Source organism: Sorghum bicolor, chromosome 1, assembly GCF_000003195.3.
Source record: "Sorghum bicolor cultivar BTx623 chromosome 1, Sorghum_bicolor_NCBIv3, whole genome shotgun sequence".
In the NCBI taxonomy this organism is placed as follows: Eukaryota; Viridiplantae; Streptophyta; class Magnoliopsida; order Poales; family Poaceae; genus Sorghum; species Sorghum bicolor.
The window spans coordinates 73100516-73120279 of record NC_012870.2 but is presented as its reverse complement, the minus strand read 5'-3'; the positions used below and the strand labels follow the sequence as shown (position 1 = coordinate 73120279).

The window sequence follows — 19764 nt, the reverse complement described above, 5'->3', positions numbered from 1 at the left end:
AAAAGTTGGCCCTATGTCTGTCAGACTTCACAAGGCAGTAGGCTTGAAATTTCTGAACTTATCGTGGTTGTGCTAGCAGTATAGGATTGACATTCCACTCCTAACTGATGGTAGTCTTAGCCTCCCGTTGGTTTAAAGTATGGATTGTTATCGGATTGTCTGGTTCCCGATAACAAATTAAAGCACCCTGAACTGGCACTCAGGACTCCTGTACTCCACATCTCTTTGAGCACTGTTGTTTTGCTTCTTCCACACGATAAAACAGTTCTTGCAGTGTCTCAAACAAGGAAAAAAATAGCTTGCAGAAAGATAAATATAAGGGAGATAAGAATGGAATTACTATAGAAAGACACCGATGCATGGTACAGTATTAAAACTGCCATCCTGGCGTGATACAACATGAATCGAAGGGGCAACGTAAACTCTCCACGCAAGGCCACAAGTCAGACGATCAGGAAACGGATAGGCCCATAGCTACATCTACCTCCGATATCCAACACCAGCAGAACACGTACTATACTATGCTGATGCTACATGAGAGGCGCCTGTGCAGCCTTATCTATCAGCAGTGTGCCACAGATCATCTTCGAAGCCAATCCATCATCACTTCCGGAGAAACTTCCATGGTCCCCTGGCTGCCCCCATCCTGCAGATAGGAGCAACAACAACATAACTTAGATGAGTGGAGTGGCCAGAGCTAGCAGCTACCATAGAGTGAGGATGGAGGATAAGAGAGTAGTATCATACCTCCAGGTGCTAGCTATGGTCCTCAGGCTCATGTAGATCGTCAATGCGATCCATATACCGATGAATCCGTTATGCACAGAAAGGTACACCAAGCATGGTATCGACACGGACGCAACAGCAACCTGAAGATTTTCATTGGGTTCATTGTTGGGAAGAGTTTCAGAGCTGAAACAATGAAACATGACGGGTTTTTCTTTTTTTATCAGAAGATGTGAAAAGAGGTTTACCATGGAGTAAGCAGAGTATGTGTAGTCTGATGCTCCAAAGTTGATGCCATCAAACACGAAGGCCAGGGAATTGATGGTCTGTGTGCCGGCAACAAACTGAACCGAGATGAAACAAAAACTGTCAGTGTCTGAATCTTGCGAAATGCTTACATATGGGGGCTCCCTTTTAACAGGCAGGTCTCGTTCTTACCGGGATGCCTTTGTGAATGACTTCGATCACGGGCAGGTCGCTTGTGAAAATGCCAGCCCCGAACCTCATAGCAAGTCCCAGCACGACAGTGAGACCCATGCCCAGGACAATGCTCAGCTGCAAGGTGAACAGGAAGAGGGCCATTAGCATGGCACGGCACCTAGTTGCTGATGAAGGAAAAAAGATCGGCAAAGATCTCTGGTAAATATTGCTGCCCTATTGTGAGTTTACCTGCAACACACGGGACGTCGCGGCAACAACCTTCTTCTTGTCATTCTTGGCAAACGCACTTGCAAGCACTGCCTGCAATTGATCATTGACAGCAGGATTTAGTTCGTAACATGCTGTTTGGCTATGAAACGTACTACATCACCTAGTCTACATGGCTGTAATCTGACCTGTCCTGCCACGGCCAATCCATCGGCAAGGAGAGATGTGGCCAGCCAGAGCTGACAGCAGATTTGGAAGCCTGCCATGATGGTTGGTCCATGGCGAGCAGCCAGGGACGCCGCCAACGTGACGCAGAACGTCACCGCAACAACCCTTGCAAGCAGTAGGAATCCTGAAACAGAAATAAAGTTCAGTCTCCTTTTTCAGGATACGTTCGTTAGTTAGAGATGTTATCCGGTCTCTGGATTCCAACGGTATCTCACCACATCCAAGAAATCGCCCAAATTTCAGAGATTTAATGCTAGGTGGGATAACATCAACTTGCTGGACGAGCCGGCACAACAATATCAATGTTATCAGGTACCTGCAATAAGGAGAGAAAAAGGTCAGGATAAGCTTATCATAGAAATACAGAAGCTGTTGCTTTTCTCTTGGGGAAAACAGATACTAGCTGCAAGTGTGGCTGGTGTCTGAAACTTACTGAGAAACAACATGAGCAATAGCTGCACCAGTGACGCCCATATGGCAAACAAACATCAAAATTGGGTCTAGTATGATGTTCGCCGCGTCCCCGACCACTGAAAAGAAAAAGTTAGCAATGTCAGATACATGAACAGCTCCTCTGTTTCATTGGCACTACAGGTGTGCAACAGTGTTTTTTGTTCTTACCAGTAGCATATAATGGTGTCTTCGTGTCCTTGAATCCCCGGAAAACCCCTTGCATGGCCAGAGACAATAGCACAGCAGGGGCACCAAGAGATCTTATTGTTAGGTAGCGAACTGCAGGTTTTTGCATTGGGGATCCCTAAAATACCACAACATAAATGGATGAAAACATTATATGATGTATGAAAATAGGCTGGCAAAATAAACTTGATCAGGGAAATTAATATAAATAATAGCACTCACAGATTTAACACCCATGATGTTTAGTACAAATTTCGCTGAAAAAACCAGGAAGACAGCCTGAAGCAGTCCGAGAATTGAACCAACTATTAGTGCTGACGTGACCGATGGTATGTACCTCTTCTTGCACCCTTGGTTGGGGAGATCTGTACACTCTGTGGGGATGCATGAGTTCACGCATTCTGCCAAATCAGGACCTAGAAATAAAGTTTAGCATTAGGTATAACGACGATAAACGCAGAGGTGGTTACGGCTCAAATTCTGAAACCATATAAATATTTTCCAAGAACTAGGTACCAGATGCAGGCAAATTGTTGGTTTCTGAATCCACATGGGAAGCTTTCTCCAGGTCTTGACTGCTCTTTTCTTCGATAGCTTTACTGATGATAGCGTCTTCCTCCGCGACAAATGATGTTGTAACGCTAACAAGAGGGTAGATACAGACTTTCGAGACCTGGTTAAATATGGCGATTGAAACACCAACAGCGGCAATCTCCACCGAACCTGACCATTCCAATTATTGCACACAGATTAATTCGATAGCATTATTATATTTTAGACTAGTAATGATGAGCTGATATTGATGTAATCGAGTATATTTCTGAAAATGGCTGAGTGCTTCCACTTATGCCTTGCAACTAGCATAAATATTCAATGGCAAACTAAAGTTGCTGGTCCTAGTTATAAATCATAGAAGTGTAAAAATGGGAAAACAAATAGTGAGATAGGCCTATGGTACAATTCGACCAGAAGGAAACGATAACCGTCTTATCATCAATCAAAAGAGAATAAAACAGAAAGGATGCCCTTGGCGTATATATATTACTAGCTAGGTCCTATCTGAGGCAACCGATCAATTCTAACAAGAAAACGGCAGCACACGTGGATGAAGATTCAGAAAGGACGCTATTGTGATAATGGGTAAAACGTCTTCTTCTTCTTTTTTTTCTGGCGATGAAGCTTAAGGAGAAAGAAGGGAACAGGAATAGAAGGGAATCTAACAATGATAGCTGTAGTTATGGCTTGTCACTTGCTTATCTTATCTTTCTGGTAGAGTGTTTTGAGCTTGGTAAGCTCCGTTGCTTAGTTGTTGTGGAGGTAGTGTTGCCGTTGCACTCCACGGCCTTTTTGTTCTCTTCAGTGTAAGCTGTTAATCCCAGCAATGCTGTACCTATTTGTGCTTTATAAAAGCAGGGTTTTCCGCCGTCAAAAGAAAAAAAATAAATAATGACAGCTGTAGCTCCTCTAGGTGAAGACATTCGAGTCAGATGTCAACAACATTGACATGAAACAGAAAACGACATGGTGAGCATCATCAGTAAACACGAAACGTTCGAGAGCACACTGCGCAGACGTCTTGGATGTTTTTAGCATGTACGTATTCGATTTGCCGGCTATGTATAGTATATATATAAAACTGAAAACTGAAAGGCACATTTCAGCAGGAATGAAGTTGGTTACTTTACCAAAATGACAAAAGGGAAAGAAGTAGCGAATGTTCACTAGAACTGCAAAAGGCAAACGGATATGCATTCACACCACATGCAAGACTGACATGTAAGAGGAAATGAGTTGTGATGGGCTCGATTGTGATTTGTGAACTGAACCCAGTGATCAAGTGACCTTGGTGCAGCCACGGCAATGTATGTACACAGATGAAACCTTGAAAGCATAAGATGGGAGCAGGAAGATTTTCATCAGTTCAGGAGTTATAAATATTACCTAAACGGCCGATGAACGCCGTGTCCACCAAGGAGGCGAGCGGATCGGCCGCCAAAGCGAGCGAGGCGGGCACTGCAATGCGGAGCACCTCCGATCCGAGGTCGTCGAGCTTGAAGACGCTCCTGTCGTATCGCATCGTATGGTGGCAACCAGTTCGTCAGACGTTCAAGCATGGTTTGATCAGCAAGCAATGGTTCGGTCGCTAATGCAACCTGCGCACAAGCAAACGCACGTACCTGATGTTCATGACGAAAAGATGGAGCCCCGTCTTCCTCGGCCCGCAGGCCAATAATGCGGGCTCCGGCGCGTCCTCCTCCTCCACCTTGTTCTCCTCGCCGGCGGTAGCGTTCGTAGCTGCCGCCGCCGCCGCGGCGTCATCAGGGATCGCCACGTGCTTCTCGGCAGCTGGCAGCATGCTCGTCGCTGGAGCAGCGTTGGCGGCAGCGGCACCGTTGTCCTCCATGCTCTGCTTCAACCAGGTACTGAGCTAGCTAGACGCTCCTCGCCTGAGCTCTCAGCGCTCGCACCGGCGAGAGAGCGAGAGGGAGCGGGAGCGGGAGATGTCGCGGCAGGCAGCAGCGGGAGACGCACCCGTACTTATACACCTCCACGTCGCGTGTGCCGTTGCCGTGCGGCGCTTGCTTATCAGGAGACGATCAGCTGCCACAGTGAAAGGCCAGGCGAGTGTCAGTGATCAGCATGGGAGAAATTGAAGGAGAGACCCGGCGCGCGCTCGAGCTCGTCTCTGGACTCTGCCGGTCAGTTATCATAGTAGCACCAACGAACCCGGCCGTCCACTTTTTCCAGGCCGCCTTCGCCGCCGCCGCCGCGTACGCGAACCCAGCCACTGACAGCCAGCGAGCGCGTCGCCTCCGCATGCAGCGCAAGGCAAGGCCGGAACCGACCGAGAGCGCAACGCAGTTCTGAGCTCTCGCGGGGCGCGATCCGTGCGGAGCGCGGCGGGTCTCATAGTATCACTAGCGCGCACTTTGCAGCCAGCAGTCGACCGCGGAACCCTGTTGCGTTGGTGGCTGATCTGCTGTTACGTTGCTTCGTTGCGTGTCTGCCGATGCAAGTGACGCCCTTCACGGTTGCCCGTGGCGGTGTCACTGCCGTACGTGCTTGTTACCGGTAGTATTGGTAGCTGTTACTTCTAGCCGACATAGTACGCCGTTATTATACCGTTGCTCGCAACCTGCTCCGTTGCTCGAGTCTTTGTTACGTTGTGGCGTGTCATGAACCCATATTGATACGTACGTACGGCTTCGCCCGCGCGCCGTACGCGATGGCCGGCGACGGCGCAGCACGGGCCGGCCGAAGTGACGACCTCTGCTCTGTGCTCGAGCCCCTGTTGTTCTCCGGCCCGTTACGGGAAATGGTGTGAGCGTTTACCCAAAGTGAATCCAGAATTGAACTGGAGGTACTGTACTGGTAATGAGCTACTCCTTGCAAGAGGTGGAAATACAGAAGGAAAGCAGTATATCCAATTATCCATTATCCATTTCCAAACGGCCTACGCTACTACTGGCTATACAACTCCCCGGTCGTTGCTCTGCATGCAACGGCGCTACATGATGATCTGGTAGCCGCCGGCGTAGCCCCAGACCCACAGTGCAAATTAATCCAGCGACGGCCGATCGGATAGAGATTCGGATCGACGACGGCAACGGGGCATGGGCGACACTAGGCAGGCAAGGATTTGTGGCGACATTCTTGACCAGGTGGGCATGATGGTAAGATTATCGGATGGATGTATTGGATTAGTTGGTGGTGTGACAGAGCGTAGGCATGGATAAAAATTCACTCCCGGAGATTCTTGAGCATTTCAGATCAGTCTAGTGTTGTGTTTATTTGGTCTATTTTAGGCTAGTTTCAATGCATGTTTCATGAGAGTGTCATGCACATTAAATAGAGTGCCACATAAGTAAAAATTATTGACTTAGCAGAGTCACTAAATGAAGGAGTTTTATCAGATGAGAGAAGAGTTTCATCTCCATGAAACTCATGTGACTCGGTTACCTAGTTTATAGTCTTGGTAAATGTGTCATGAAACTATGCATTGAGACTGGCCTTAGCTTGTTTCTATGCGAAAAAATGTCAACTTAACCCCTCATTGGTAGTTGTCTACTTTACTCACCTATAAAGCCACGTATTCTGCCCTTAATAAGTTGTCTAAGTAATCCTCTAAAGTGGTTTTGAAAGTGGTTTCATTGAACATATTAAAAAGTTAACATCTTAAAATATGAAAAGTTGACTGTATAACTCTTCTCAACTATGAAACATGATCTGCAGCTGTTCAAGTATCTAATTTTGTTTAAATGGCCCCCTCATGACATTGTGAGGTTGTTTGGACACTGATACCATGCTGGCCTAATTACACATGCTTGCATATAGATCCATTGACCCCTTGCCCAACAACACTTTTTTTCTCTCCTCCTTTATCTTTCCTACATGGTTCTTTAAGAAAAAAATATCTAGTGCCACATGTTATGATGTTAATACTAAGATATTTGTTATGGGTGCCCTAAGAGAAGAAAAAAAACTAGCGTCCCAACAGTTCATTGAGAATGGCCTCAGAAAAAAAAATGTAGAGGGGGTAGCTAATACTAGCTAGGGCACTGATATTTTCGAGGTGTTATTTCCTTGCAAGTTCTGCCAGCGCGTTAGTACATTTGTTCCTTTTTTTTCCCTTTTCTCCTTTTGGCCCGTCATGTTTGGGAACAGCGAAAAGACAGGCAGGTCCTATTTGTTTCTCCCACTAGAAGTGGAGCTCTTCAATTGCTCACTCGTTCCAAGGAGAAAGATGAAAAGAGGACCATCATATCCTTTCCTCCAGTCACATGGTATTTTTGGATTTCCAAACAGTGTTCCCATGAAAATTTGTTAGTCTATTATCTGTGTTCGAGGAGTTATAATCACAACGAAGCTACTTGCTACTTTCTCTTATTCAAAAGTGACGTGTCCGTCGACAACAAGGCGTCTATGGTGACTTCGTCAATCTCAAGATTTGCTCGGTCCAACTCGGTTCTTTGGAGGTTTTTATAGGATAGAGTGTGCGTGCGTACATTCATATGAGTGAGTGTGTGTTCATGTTTGTAAGCGGCTGTGTCTGTAACTGGGTCTCACAAAAAAAGTACGTACTCCCTCCATATCTGTAAAGAAAGTCGTTTAGGACAACGACACGGTCTCTAAAATCTAACTTTGACTCTTGTTTTTATAACAATATTTATCAAAAAGTGGTATATGTATATTTTTATAAAAGTATTTTTAAGACAAATCTATTCGTATGGTTTTCACATTTCCAAACTTAACAATTTAAAAGTTATTTATGATTTATATTCCCAAAGTTTAACTCAAACATTGTCCAAAATGACTTTCTTTATGGGTATAAAAGGAGTGTCGTTTTGAAACCTTGTATGTCAAACTTTTTAAGCCCACATATTGACTATGTAAGTTTTGGTATTGCTATTTTACTTGAAAGTTCGATTTTTTTTTATTTTTTTTATTTTTTTGCTCAAGAGACAGACTATGTTGGTGTCGTCAACAACATGCATGCATATTGAACTGGAGGGAGTATATCTAAAAATAAGTCCATGAATACATTCAAGGCTGAAACAAGCAGAGCGAGAAGAAGAAAGAAACAAAAAACGGGCAAACCATCTCGAGAGTTTCCTGTCATGTTTTGTCTTGTTGTTATACCAAGAAGGCATAAAAACATACTTAGCTCTCGCTCTGAACTGTGTTAAGTAAAGTAAAAATCCCAGAGTAAACTGTGTACTTTTTCATAAAGGAAAAGAGCTCTGACACCACCAATCGTCCTATTAGTGCTGACATGATGTTAATCCACTGGCGGTTTGTAGCAACCCACACGGATGTAAACTATTGCAATATGATAAGGAAGTTTTCTTTTTTGAAATTGATAAGGAAGTTAGTGGTAGCTCTCTTTGTCAATGTGATTGGCGATGGGATACCTTGCTAATCTAGGCTAAATATATATAATTTGGACATCGAATTCAGTGGAATCATTGATATATATGCACTCAGTCAAAAAAGCAAGAAGAGTAGTACGTGTTCGCAATTTGCATGGTACGAAGAGCAATCAGAAGGTTGCATGACGGTTTCTGTAACTATATATAATTACTGTTTGGTGAATCCTTGCATGCAGTTTCATACATGCTTTAGCATCTTATATCAAATACTACTAAAGTTATAGCATTAAATTCCCCAACATTTAAGACACATATCGAGTGGTTTGAGTGATTAGACAATAGATACGTGTATATATGCAGCGCAAAAAGAAATCCTGGATCATGAAAACTGTCTTTTGACTGTTTAGCCGCTCTCTAGAAGCATAAAAGGAGAAAAGGAAGAGCAATGAGGTTCGATTATCCAATAAAAGCTCCCAAATGCGAGCTGCGTCATGACCAACGCAGTTAAGCAACTTTAGAAAACTACAAAGCTCTACACAGATCGTCCGTTGCCGGCTTTTGGATGTGCGGTTGCAATGAAACGAACAAAAGGGTATTTAGTAGAAACAGAGAGGGCCACATTTTGACGTTTGCGTGTGTATCTAGATAGCCTGGCCTGATCGTTATTTCTCACAACACCGACCGGACGTACTTTTGATCTGCGGCAACCATTGTCTCTCCAGCAACTGAAATGTGAGCCACTTGCTCAAACCTAAACCACTACTGCTTGGACGTACTGACGACAACATACTGCATCAAGTGTTTTGCTATATATAATAATGGAACTGAATTTGGTTCGACATCTATACTTGCGGAAGAGTGATGGAGAAGTATGTATAATGATAGAACTTGAGTGAGCAAGCAGCTGAAATGGAGTTTTCACAGCGAGACATGATGACTGATGAACCCCCCCCCCCCCCCCCACCACCACCATAATTATCCATGCATGCATGCAGTAGAAGGTACTAGAACTACCCCACCCCGTGTATTTACGATTTCATACTCTGAGAGAGAGACATCAGACATGACTCCAGGATTAGTCAGTGGATCGTGGGATCGAGTGGCAAGCAAGGGGACCTGCCACTGCAAATGTTGGTGATCACATTTTCTGTAGCGCCACGGGAAATATGACGTCACCCGTCAAGACGAGTCGCTACCGTTCACCTAACTGAAAACGTCACCCGGCGTACGACGTTAGAGCAAAACAGCAGCAGTGTGATCACGCACTTTGTACTTGTGGTGCCGTACGTTCCGCGCGATCCACGCCACGGTCCATGGCTCACTGTGGCCACAGGACCCTCCAATGGACACGGATCGTCGATCCCTTCTTGCAAAGGCAAGAGAAGAAGCCGAGAACCAAAACGTACGGCAGACTGATCGATGATGCTCGAAAGCTGAACTGGAAGCAGGAACTAACGGAAGGCGATCGATATGATCGTGGCAGGGTGGGGTGTGCGCACGTACCTCTGGCCTGACCGAAAAACTAGCTACCACGCGCACGTCCGGCCGGCGGGGTACGGAGGCCAGCCGCGGGCTTCTTTGCTTGCTGCTGCTGCTGCTGCTGTGCTGCTCACTTGCCTTGCCGGGGTTGGCTGGTTGGGTGGCTCTATAAATAGGCGGCATGCAAAGGCAAAAGCAGCTCAGCGCAGGCAGCATCCAAACACTCCCCGCGACGCAAATCGCAAAGGGCAAAGGCGACGAAGCCACGAAGGCGTGCGCGGCGCGGGTGCGCGTGTACTTGCGGTCGCGCGACGGCTCGAGGGCCCGGCGGATTCTTGGGCTGCCGCGCGCAGTCTGTTTGGCAGAGTTGGAGTCCAGGGCGGAGTCGCAATAGCGGAAGAAATATGCCTTGTTTACTCTCGCGCCGCGTGGCCTCCACGAGCCCGGACCTTGTCGCCGCCCCGGCCAGACCACCGCGCACCTCTCCCTCCCCGACGTGTCATCGAGCAGTTGGCGCTTCGCCGGCCGCGTGGCGGGGTTGTCCCAATCGGAGCGTCACAATGTGCGGGGCTTCTTCTGGGCTCGTGCCTGTGTTGTGTGTGTGCTCCAGTATAGAAAAATGGAGGATATTTTTTTTTCCTTTTAGCATAGTAGGCCACTTTCCACTCATCACTACCTTAGGCTAGCTTTGTGTTCCTTTCTGTTTTGTTTTTGAGAGGAGGAAGAAGAAATAAGGGGCCCACTGACTGGCTTGGAGGCCGGCAATGGAAAGCCTGGCCCACTCGTCGCGGCCCACGGTTTCCGGCTTCGTCTCGTCTCTCCGGGTCCCGGGTGGGAACGCTGATTGGGCCTGCTAGTGGAGCCAGGGGAGCACTACTGTCTACCTGTGGCCTGTGGGAAGCCAGCCGTACCCGTACGTGGGAATGTTAGGTTACGGCCTTGCCGTGCTGGGAGTCGGGACGGGGAGAGAGACGGGAGTGGCAGGGAGACAGTGTGGTGCACGCGCCGTGGTATTTTTTATTCACCGCCGAGCCGGAGTTGAAGCTCCACCGCCAACGACTCGCCGAGACGGGCCGCCGGGAGTTGGAAGCTAGAGCACTCCGCCCGTCCGCCGCTTTGATAAGTTGCTGTGGCGATTACCTTTAGTATTTGCCCCGCCTGAATGGTTGCTGTGTGTATATGCTAGTAATAACAAATATGCATATGCGTGCTCACTTTAGGCGGATCGGAGGCGGCACCATTCATGCTGCCGGCCAAGTTCAACGGCTGGCTAAGTTCTCAACCTACCATTACAATTTAATCCTACAGACCAGAGAAAAGGCCTATGTGTGCATGCCCAAGCTCCTCTTCTCCAAGGTGATCGAGTCTCAGTAGAGTTTCATTCTCATTTAATTAATATAGTGATTATTGACACATCAACAAATCTACTTACTCGATTCGCTTATTTACCAGAGAGAGAGAGAGAGAGAGAGAGAGATTGATTTTCGTAGAGTTATATTTAGCATAATTACCAACACATGTGGCAATCTTGTTAACTGTTTCATAAAACTCTCTGTTTTGAATAGCATAACACATTTTCAACTCCTACATAATAAACCTCTCTACCAAGAAAATGTAAGTGTTCATATCAACTCTTTCCCTTTTGACAGGCCTGGGGCTAATTAATTGGCCAAGTGTGGGAATTCTCTTTCCAATTTTCACAGTACTCGTTCCTGTATCTAGTGATGATGATGAGATGGGGTTTGTTCCTCAAGCCGGTGGACTAGTTTGTTCAAACCACGCGATGGACTAGCTACCGGCTGTCCATGTCGTCCTCGATTGCTCTTTACACTTGCTAGTTCATCGAGAATGCAGAAAAAAAAAAGCGTGATGGAAGGTGACATCTAGCGCATAATCGAACAAGGATATGCTGGGGAAAATTAAAAGGCGGTGTGTACGTACAGCTTTAACAGAAGAAAAAGCTAGCTAGCAATCCCATTGTCGTGTTATGTTGTTCAGGAAATGTTATCGGCACTATCAGTACGTACAGTAGCCTCCTTCACATCCAAGTCAATCAAAAAAAAAAAAAAGCGGCCACTTTTTACAGAGTTGGGTTATTCAGAGATGGCAGCGATTTGCCGAAAGAAAAGCATGCAGAAAGGCCCGCGCGCTGATGATAAGGGCAAGGGCGGCGCTGGATGGAGAGGCCGGAAATCTTGCTCTTGCATGCGCCCCAGTGATTTCTCCTGTGCTAGCTGGAGGCAACGGAGTGTTCACCGCTCCGTGCTACTCCTACGACGACGGCGGTGTGGACGAACGTCACGACGATCGGCGTTGACGTGGGCAACATGTGTTTTCCACTTGCTCCTCCGCATGCCATGGTCTTGTTTAGTTTCAAAAAAATTACAAAATAAAAATAGTACCACTTTCGTTTGTATTTGATAAATATTGTTCAATCATAGACTAACTACGGTTAAAAAAATTGTCTCGTCAATTCCGACCAAACTGTGCAATTAGTTTTTATTTTCGTTTATATTTAATACTCTATGCATACGTCTAAAGATTCGATGTGACAGAGAATCTAAAAAAATTTATAAATTTTTTTTAAACTAAACAAGGCCTATGTTCTCCTGTTCGTGGGCCATTCTGAAAACGAGATGATATTACTTACAGCCCAAATATTAGCCCATGGCCGTAACTAGCGTAGGGACAATGGGCCACCAGCCCAAAAGGAGACGTGAGGATCATGTGTAGTGAAAGGCAAGATGTTCCTAAAGATATGTGTAAGGCAAGATATCCAAAATAAATGAGAGGTGGGTAATTAAACTCGTGCGTTTATGCTTCCACAAGGACGGCTAGATATTTAGAACTTCCTCGTAAAAAAAAGTTACTCCTAATTGTGAGCCAGAAAAGGAAGGAACTGATCGATCTGTATCCTAAAATTCCTTTCGGAAAAACTAGCAATTTCCAAACTATGCTCCAGAAGAAGGCTGAAGCTGAAACAACGCCTACACATCCAAACTGAGACAGTAATGACAGGTGGGACCCCGTAGACAAGCTCTTGGCCCCACAAGTCATCGGAAGCACCAAGTATAACCAGGGCACTTGGAGATTTGATCTACACTAGCGGCCGCCGCCTGTCAGTTGCAGAGCTCCCGAGCAACGCAAGAGTTATGCTCGCCGAGTTTGATGATCTCTCCGAAGAAGTTGGATGCTAAAATGCTCGTCCCTTCCTCTTCTCCATTCGCCTGAGCTCCCCATCTCCGGATGGGTCCCGCGAGGCTTCCCCTAGCCTGCATCGTCACCACGTTGATCTTTGTCTACATGCTAGTACACCACGGCGCCAGTTCGCAGGAAGTTTTCCCGGAGGCTGACGGCCCGGCAGCAGAGAATTCAGACGAGCTGTGGCTCAGGTCCGGACCGCCGCCGAGGGTCGTCGACGTCGATGACTACGGAGCCGGAGATGCCGGCGGCGACCACGTCACCGAGGTGAATTAATTTGCTAGCTGATCTTGTTGTTCTCTCGATTGCTCGGTGACAGACACAATCGTCTTAGCGGTGCGAGCGGTCAGTCTGCTCCGGCGGCTGCACTTTCTGATCGATGCTGCACTGCACGCGTTTCTTCAGGCGTTTCTCGAGGCGTGGAGCGAGGCCTGCAACTCCTCCGATGACCGGTCCGTGTTCCTCGTGCCCGAGGGCAAGGCCTACCTCCTGATGCCCGTCATCTTCCGTGGCCCCTGCAGAGCTGTCTCGATCACTGCGATGGTGAGCCTCCTCCTGCTCGTTAATGTACAAGCTGCGCCGCTCATTGTTGTTTATTGGGTTCTAATGTTCCTTATTATTAAGCGATCAGATAAAGGGAACGCTGGAGGCGCCGTCCAACCGATCGGTCTGGCTGGATCAGGATCTGCAGGAGTGGATCACGTTCGAGGGCATCGATCGCCTCCGTGTCCTCGGCGGCGGCACCCTCGATGGCAACGGGCTTCAGTGGTGGATCAACTCGTGCAAGCTCAACAAATCAATGGTATGTTTAAATTCGAGTAAAGTCCATCACCGGTCCCTAAACTTGTATTAATATGTCATCCCAGTCCCTAAACTCGTAAATCGACCATTTAGATCCTCGAACTTGTTCGTCTGTATCGTCTCAGTCTCTAAACCTGTTTAGTTGTGTCATCTCGGTCCCTAAACTTAAAAATCACTCGTTTAAGTCCTCAAATTTGTTCAGTTGTGTCATCCGGGTCCCTAAACTTGATTTTAAGTCTCATCTGGGTCAAAACAAAGTGATCTAAAAACTCTATATTAAAAATAATTCATAACTTTTTCATATGTACTCGAATGAAGACAAACTTTATATCAAAGTTGTAGCCCTTAATGCGTTCTACAACTTTATAGTTGAAATGTTTTTTATTTAAAGTCGTTTAATATCACAAAATTTAATTTTAATTTTTAAATTTCTAGATCTAAAAACTTTCAAAAAATATTTTGGGACCCCAAAAGATTTCAATTTAAAAACTTTTCAACTACAAAGTTGTAGATCGCATTGCTTACTACAAATTTGATATAAAGTTTATCTTCATTTGAGTTCATTTGAAAAAGTTATGAATTATTTTCCTATATAGAGTTTTTAGATTCGCCCTGCTTTGATCTGGATGTGACTTAAAAACAAGTTTAGGGACTGGGATGACACAACTGAACAAGTTTGAGGACCTATATGGGAGATTTCTAAGTTTAGGGACTAGGTTGACACAGCCGAATAAGTTTAGGTACCTAAACAATCGTTTTGTGAGTTTAAGGACCGGGATGACACACGCAAATAAGTTTAGGGACCGGTGATGGACTTTACTCTTTAAATTCCTTGCGGTACTTAGCATGTCATGCACATTTCCAAATTTTCTCAGATGGAATTTTCTTTTTTTTTATTTTTCCTTTTGTTTGTCCATCCATCAGCGATGCGTCATCGGTCCGACGGTACCTTTCCTGACCCGGAAAACTTTCAGTTGATATAATAATGTGCATCATCGGCAAGGTGTTTCAGCTGCCGAGTTTCAGGCACTGTACTTCAGGAGGTGCACCCACCTGGTGGTGGAGGAGCTGGAGGTGAGAGACAGCATGCAGATGCACGTCGCGATCGCCTACTCGTGGAACGTGGTCGTGTCGAAGCTGCTCATCACTGCACCGGGGTGGAGCCCCAACACCGACGGCATCCATGTGTCCAACAGCAGGGAAGTGTCCATAAGCAAGTGCACCATCAGCACAGGTATGTATGTGCCCATTGTGATGTCTCATTCGCATCCCTCGTCCCCTTCATATGTTCAAGAAGTTGGTCACGGCAGAAGATCATGTGCACGGAGAGATTCGTGTGGCCAGCACTCGTACTTATTTTCTGATTAGAGAAAGCGTAGGCTGAGTTTGGTTTTTCTCTCGCTTCTGTGATGATGCAGGGGATGACTGTATATCCATTGTGACTGGATCAATGTTTGTACGGGTAACCAGCATATTTTGCGGACCGGGCCATGGAATAAGGTATACCCGTACACGTCTGCAAATATGTGCTAGTAGAATGGATGGTGCTAATCTAAAAAAACAACAACAAGAAGAAGAATCCAGATGCTGTTACACGATTTACCACACGATGAAATTTAGAGTTGCACGCGTTCTGACGATACCACATCCATTGTTTACAGATATAGGCATTTGATGTTTCAAATTTGGCATTTGTAAAGGCATGGCCACAAGCTGTACTGTACATTGGGTTCTGAGTTTCTGATGCTTTCCTGGCGTTGTTTGCTTTGCTTGATGCTACAGCATTGGTAGTCTAGGAGCAAACAACTCTTGGGCCCATGTCTCTGATGTCCTCGTTGAGAAAGCCACGCTGCTGGGCACTACCAACGGTGTGAGGATCAAAACTTGGCAGGTAATGCATGATCTTCTCGCTTGAGTGGCATGGAAACTTGGACACTTCCAGCCCTTTTTTGAATTTTGAGGAAAAGTGTTGCTCCCAAAAGGGGCGTACGACTCTATAACCTTTTGTTCCCTCTGTTTTTGCAGTCCCCTGTTTCTTTGTTTCCTACAAGCTCTGTAGTACTGTAGCCTGTACTGTAGATGAGGGACTATGTGTCGCATATTTTCATGGAAAATTGTGTGCCGATACAATACAACACATGCATTTGTTATGCAACATATTTTCTTCTAACAATGTTTCTTATAACTTCATTGACAGGGAGGACATGGCTATGCTGAAAGAATTAGCTTCCAAGATATATCAATGCACAACGTTACTAACCCAATAATTATCGATCAGAACTACTGTGACTCCAAGAGACCTTGTCATGAACAGGTATGGTCCCCTACAATATATGGATCCAAATCTCTTTGTTGCTTCATCAGATCTCTAGATCTCTAGAAAATAAACATGTTTATGACGTTTTGTGCATCACACTGTGTAGGGATCAGCGGTTGCCGTACGCAATATACGCTACAGAAACATACATGGAACTAGTGCTTCAAAAGTCGCCGTCAATTTTATTTGCAGTGGCGCTCTGCACTGTGATGGTATACTAATGCAAGATATTTATTTGGTTGGAGAAGGAAGATATGCTACATGTTCTTATACGAACGCTACAGTTGTACAATTTGGGTATAACTTCCCTTTTTGCAGTGCAGAGATGTAGCATAGGGATATAGGCACATGATGTATAGTACATGTCAAAATGCAGGAGTAGTGAATACACAAGATTAGCATGACCCGGAATTCGGAATCCTACAAAAACTTAGAACGCGAGATTCTAAAAGAAGCGTTTGGATGTAACAAAGCAGACTTTTTCAAGGGAAAAAGTATGGAACAAGAGGAAGGTGCATTATGTGTTCAACTTCTCAATGTGAGGTTAAAGTACTTAGGACTTGTTTGGATGCACATATAATTGGATTAGGGGTTAAGTGGATCTTAATGCTTACCAATGAGCAGTGTCTTCATTTTTGAAATTCCTTGGCAGGCACTAGCACATACGGCTTTGCTCTTTTTACAGGGAATGACAGAATGGTCGTGTAAATTGGTTTGAACACCGACGAAGACGTACAAACACAATGTGTCCGAATGCAGAAGACTTAGCAGTACTACCTGCAAGTGAAGGGCTGGCTGCGCACTGAGGTTTTGTACGCATGTATTTGCTAGCATGCATGAAGAAAGAAGCTGAACAAAACCTGTCGCAAACTTACAATCCTCTCTTGTGCAGAGAGCAACGAATTCTCTCATTCAAAAAAAAGTTTGAAATCCCTAATAAATAAAAAATAAAAAGCCAAATATCGTTTAAATTGCTTTCCACGACAGTACTCAGAATGCATTACTGCACAATTTTGCTCCCCGCAAGTCAGAGCAAACATAAACATGACACCTAGTAGTACTTGTGTTGTGGCAAGTGACGAAAGTAGCACCTATCGTCGTTCGTCCAATCCGATCTTCTCTCTATAGGCTTGTCGTGGTCGTGGGTCGCTGCTCGGAGCCTCCACTCGTCTGACCTCCGACGAGCCGGGTCATGGCGGCTCGACGTACGGTGCGTACAAGGTATAACTTCAAATTTGGGCTTGAACAAACCCCTGCGGCCCTGCCTGCCTGCCTGCGGCATGGATTGGCTCTCACTGACGTACAGTACAATTAACGGACCCCTGCATAGCTGCCCTGCGCTCGCAGGTCGCAGCAGGCTTGCTGTTGCTGTCATACCCTCTCCTGGCCGCCAATTCAAAACCGGCTTGCCGGCCGGCTGGTTGCTGGCCGTCGCTGCTGCTTCACATGCGTAGACTCCGAGCGAACAACGAACCGGCCCCGTTCTAGCTAGGCCCAGGCGGCAGGCGCCCCACATGTCAGTCACAGGGCGCGCGCACGCACGCGGGTAACGCAGCTCAGAGACCCAGGGCCACGTCCGCAGCGACAGCGTCGCGTTTTGAAACTGGCCGTGGCCGGGCCAGCGTCGGGCTCGCCGCGCCCCGGGCCGCCCGCCCGCGCGCCGAGACGACACGGTCCCGCATGTCACTCGCGGCGCAGGAAGCGGACCGGCGTGAGCCCGAGGTAACGCGTGGGCACGTCCATGCCGCAGGCCGGCCGCGGGAACGATGCCGGGACCTAACGGGGTGTGTTTGTGCCGGCGCCGTTATAATAATACTTAAATCATAAACAAAACTAAACAGCCACGGTTAATTACGGTTACGGCCCGGACTTGGCTAGGGCTACCAACCGAACTGGAGCTATGGGGGGCTCCGGTTTAAAAATTTTCACGGGTCCCACCGCCACGCCCGAGTAACCGCAGGCGCAGCCTTGCAGGTGCTCTGCTCTGCTCTGCTGGACTGCTCCTGGCTCCTGCAGCCGTCCGTGTCCTGCCAGTCTTGCCTCTGCAAGTCTGCATGGCGCGCACACGCAGGCGGGGTCGGGGACGGGGAGAGCGGGTCGTGGCTTCACGGAGAGCGCCACGCACGCAGAGCGGTGGTGCGGGACAAGTTTACTGCTATTGGCTGTCGCGTGGGCCGCGTGACATGGCGCGGCCCGGCGCGTACTGTTTTGGGGGTACTGTCGCGGGCTCGAGGGTCGCCGCAGTGACGCGCGTGCGCCGCAGTGCAGGCGAGGAGCCGAGGAGCGAGACCTCAGTGACGCGCCGCGTACGGGGCGGGTGCGCAGCTGCGGCGTCGTGCACGGTCGGTAGGCCGGTAGGCTTTCTGTTGTAGGCGTCGGGTCATCATCACTTCATCACGACCCACCGACGATCAGTAGTGGTGCTGTACGGTGTAGCGGCAGGCCTACCAGGGGGGTCTACTCGGCTACTGCTACGCTGGCTGGGAGGAATGGTCGATTGGAGGATGTTCTCTGTCTCGGCCGTGTCACGGTCTCACGGACAGACGGTGAATGAGTGTGCAGTGGTGCCAACCTGCATGCTTCTGTGGCGTGTGCGAGCTGCATATGTGATGCTGGCATGAGACCAGTGAAATAAATAAATGTCATTCTTGTTTGTAGCACAATGTTTATAATACAGTAATCCGTACATGGTTTTACACACCGAATTAGGTTGTTTGATGATGCCGGGACCAAAAAAGAGAGAGAGAGAGCGCGCGCTAGCCCTAACTAAGTTGGCTAGTTGGTTCTAGTAGCAGTCTTTAATTAAGTTTAGGTTTGATAACCGACTGTGGTTAAATATATTGGAGATCTTTGCTCAACGGTCTTCCTTTCAGAAACAATTAGCCTACTATAATATGATAAGCTAAATATATGAAGAGTAGCTCATGATTAGTCCTCTTGTTTGACATCCAAAATTCAGAACTAATTTATAGAAGGCAGAGACGAAAAATTAAGCACCGGTAGTTACAACTCTTGCCATCAAACCATTTGGGCCTAAATCGTTTAAACCATTGATAACCAGCGTCAATTTATCTCTTATTCTGTTACTGTTAGTTGTTCTCAGTAGATCAGATCAGACATAACGTAGTTAGGTGACATAGAACATAGAGAAATGAAAAAAACATTGTTTTCCATACTCTTTTCCATAATTTATATTATAAGTCCATATCTCCATCAATACTCTCTCTCTCTCTCTCTCTGTGTGTGTGTTTTGCATTTGACAAGGCTAGCAATAGTAACCGAGTTAGGGGGCAAGTACCCCTAAGTATAGATAGTTTATCTGAAAAATATAAGATTGACCTTTTTTTAGAAAAATTATATTGTTGCCATCTCCTCCCCTCCACCCGAAAAAGGAAAAAGATCATATTTTTGGCTCCGCCTCTAGCTAGCAATGTCGTCTACCACAAATGTCATGTTTCTCATGAGGGTTCTAGAGTTTAAAGATTTATAAAAAAAATAAAAAGACCTCTAAATAAGGATCCGATGAAAAACTATAGCTAATAAATAGCTAAATATTGGAAATTCAGAATACGAGATAATAGTGTTTTTAGGGAATGGTGTTTTTTTATTGTGAGGGGGTTAATAGTATTTAGCCATGGTATATATCTAGCTTTCCTAGCTTAGAACCCTTCTCTATCGATCTGACAAGTTCATAAAACTTTGCGTCTGTAACTAAGGTCTCGCAAAAAAGCAACGTTTGTTTCATTGATAATCAAAGAGTTGATGCCAGATATGATTGATTGATGCAGAGAGAAATTTGAAACAAAGAATGTAGAAAATTAGTAATTTGGTTCGGTTACGAATTGAGAATAAAAG

General features: G+C 46.4%; 2 protein-coding genes across 2 annotated transcripts; one reads left to right on the top strand and one right to left on the bottom strand.

The window, feature by feature from the left end:
- LOC8085298 (protein DETOXIFICATION 42) lies at nucleotides 315-9873 on the bottom strand. Its single transcript, XM_002465593.2, has 14 exons — nucleotides 9615-9873; nucleotides 4419-4842; nucleotides 4183-4304; nucleotides 2758-2964; nucleotides 2464-2657; nucleotides 2224-2359; nucleotides 2036-2132; nucleotides 1818-1918; nucleotides 1563-1726; nucleotides 1396-1467; nucleotides 1165-1281; nucleotides 975-1070; nucleotides 748-869; nucleotides 315-646 (listed from the first exon to the last, which is right to left on the bottom strand). The coding sequence occupies exons 2-14, from the start codon at nucleotides 4643-4645 to the stop codon at nucleotides 604-606; spliced, it is 1698 nt and encodes a 565-aa protein (XP_002465638.1). The 5' UTR covers nucleotides 4646-4842; nucleotides 9615-9873; the 3' UTR covers nucleotides 315-603.
- On the top strand, nucleotides 12837-16470 carry LOC8085297 (polygalacturonase). Its single transcript, XM_002468224.2, has 9 exons — nucleotides 12837-13058; nucleotides 13197-13334; nucleotides 13423-13593; nucleotides 14517-14537; nucleotides 14619-14826; nucleotides 15011-15092; nucleotides 15375-15483; nucleotides 15790-15906; nucleotides 16016-16470. The coding sequence occupies exons 1-9, from the start codon at nucleotides 12837-12839 to the stop codon at nucleotides 16238-16240; spliced, it is 1293 nt and encodes a 430-aa protein (XP_002468269.2). The 3' UTR covers nucleotides 16241-16470.

Bases quoted from the DNA above. Each gene is read 5' to 3' on its own strand.
- LOC8085297 (XM_002468224.2), top strand. From the start codon at position 12,837: ATGGGTCCCGCGAGGCTTCCCCTAGCCTGCATCGTCACCACGTTGATC. The intron at 13,335-13,422 runs GTGAGCCTCCTC...TTAAGCGATCAG, and splicing joins CTGTCTCGATCACTGCGATG to ATAAAGGGAACGCTGGAGGC. The intron at 14,827-15,010 runs GTATGTATGTGC...GTGATGATGCAG, and splicing joins CAAGTGCACCATCAGCACAG to GGGATGACTGTATATCCATT.
- LOC8085298 (XM_002465593.2), bottom strand. From the start codon at position 4,645: ATGGAGGACAACGGTGCCGCTGCCGCCAACGCTGCTCCAGCGACGAGC. The intron at 2,360-2,463 runs GTGAGTGCTATT...GTGGTATTTTAG, and splicing joins ACATCATGGGTGTTAAATCT to GGATCCCCAATGCAAAAACC. The intron at 1,919-2,035 runs GTAAGTTTCAGA...TCCTTATTGCAG, and splicing joins ATTGCTCATGTTGTTTCTCA to GTACCTGATAACATTGATAT.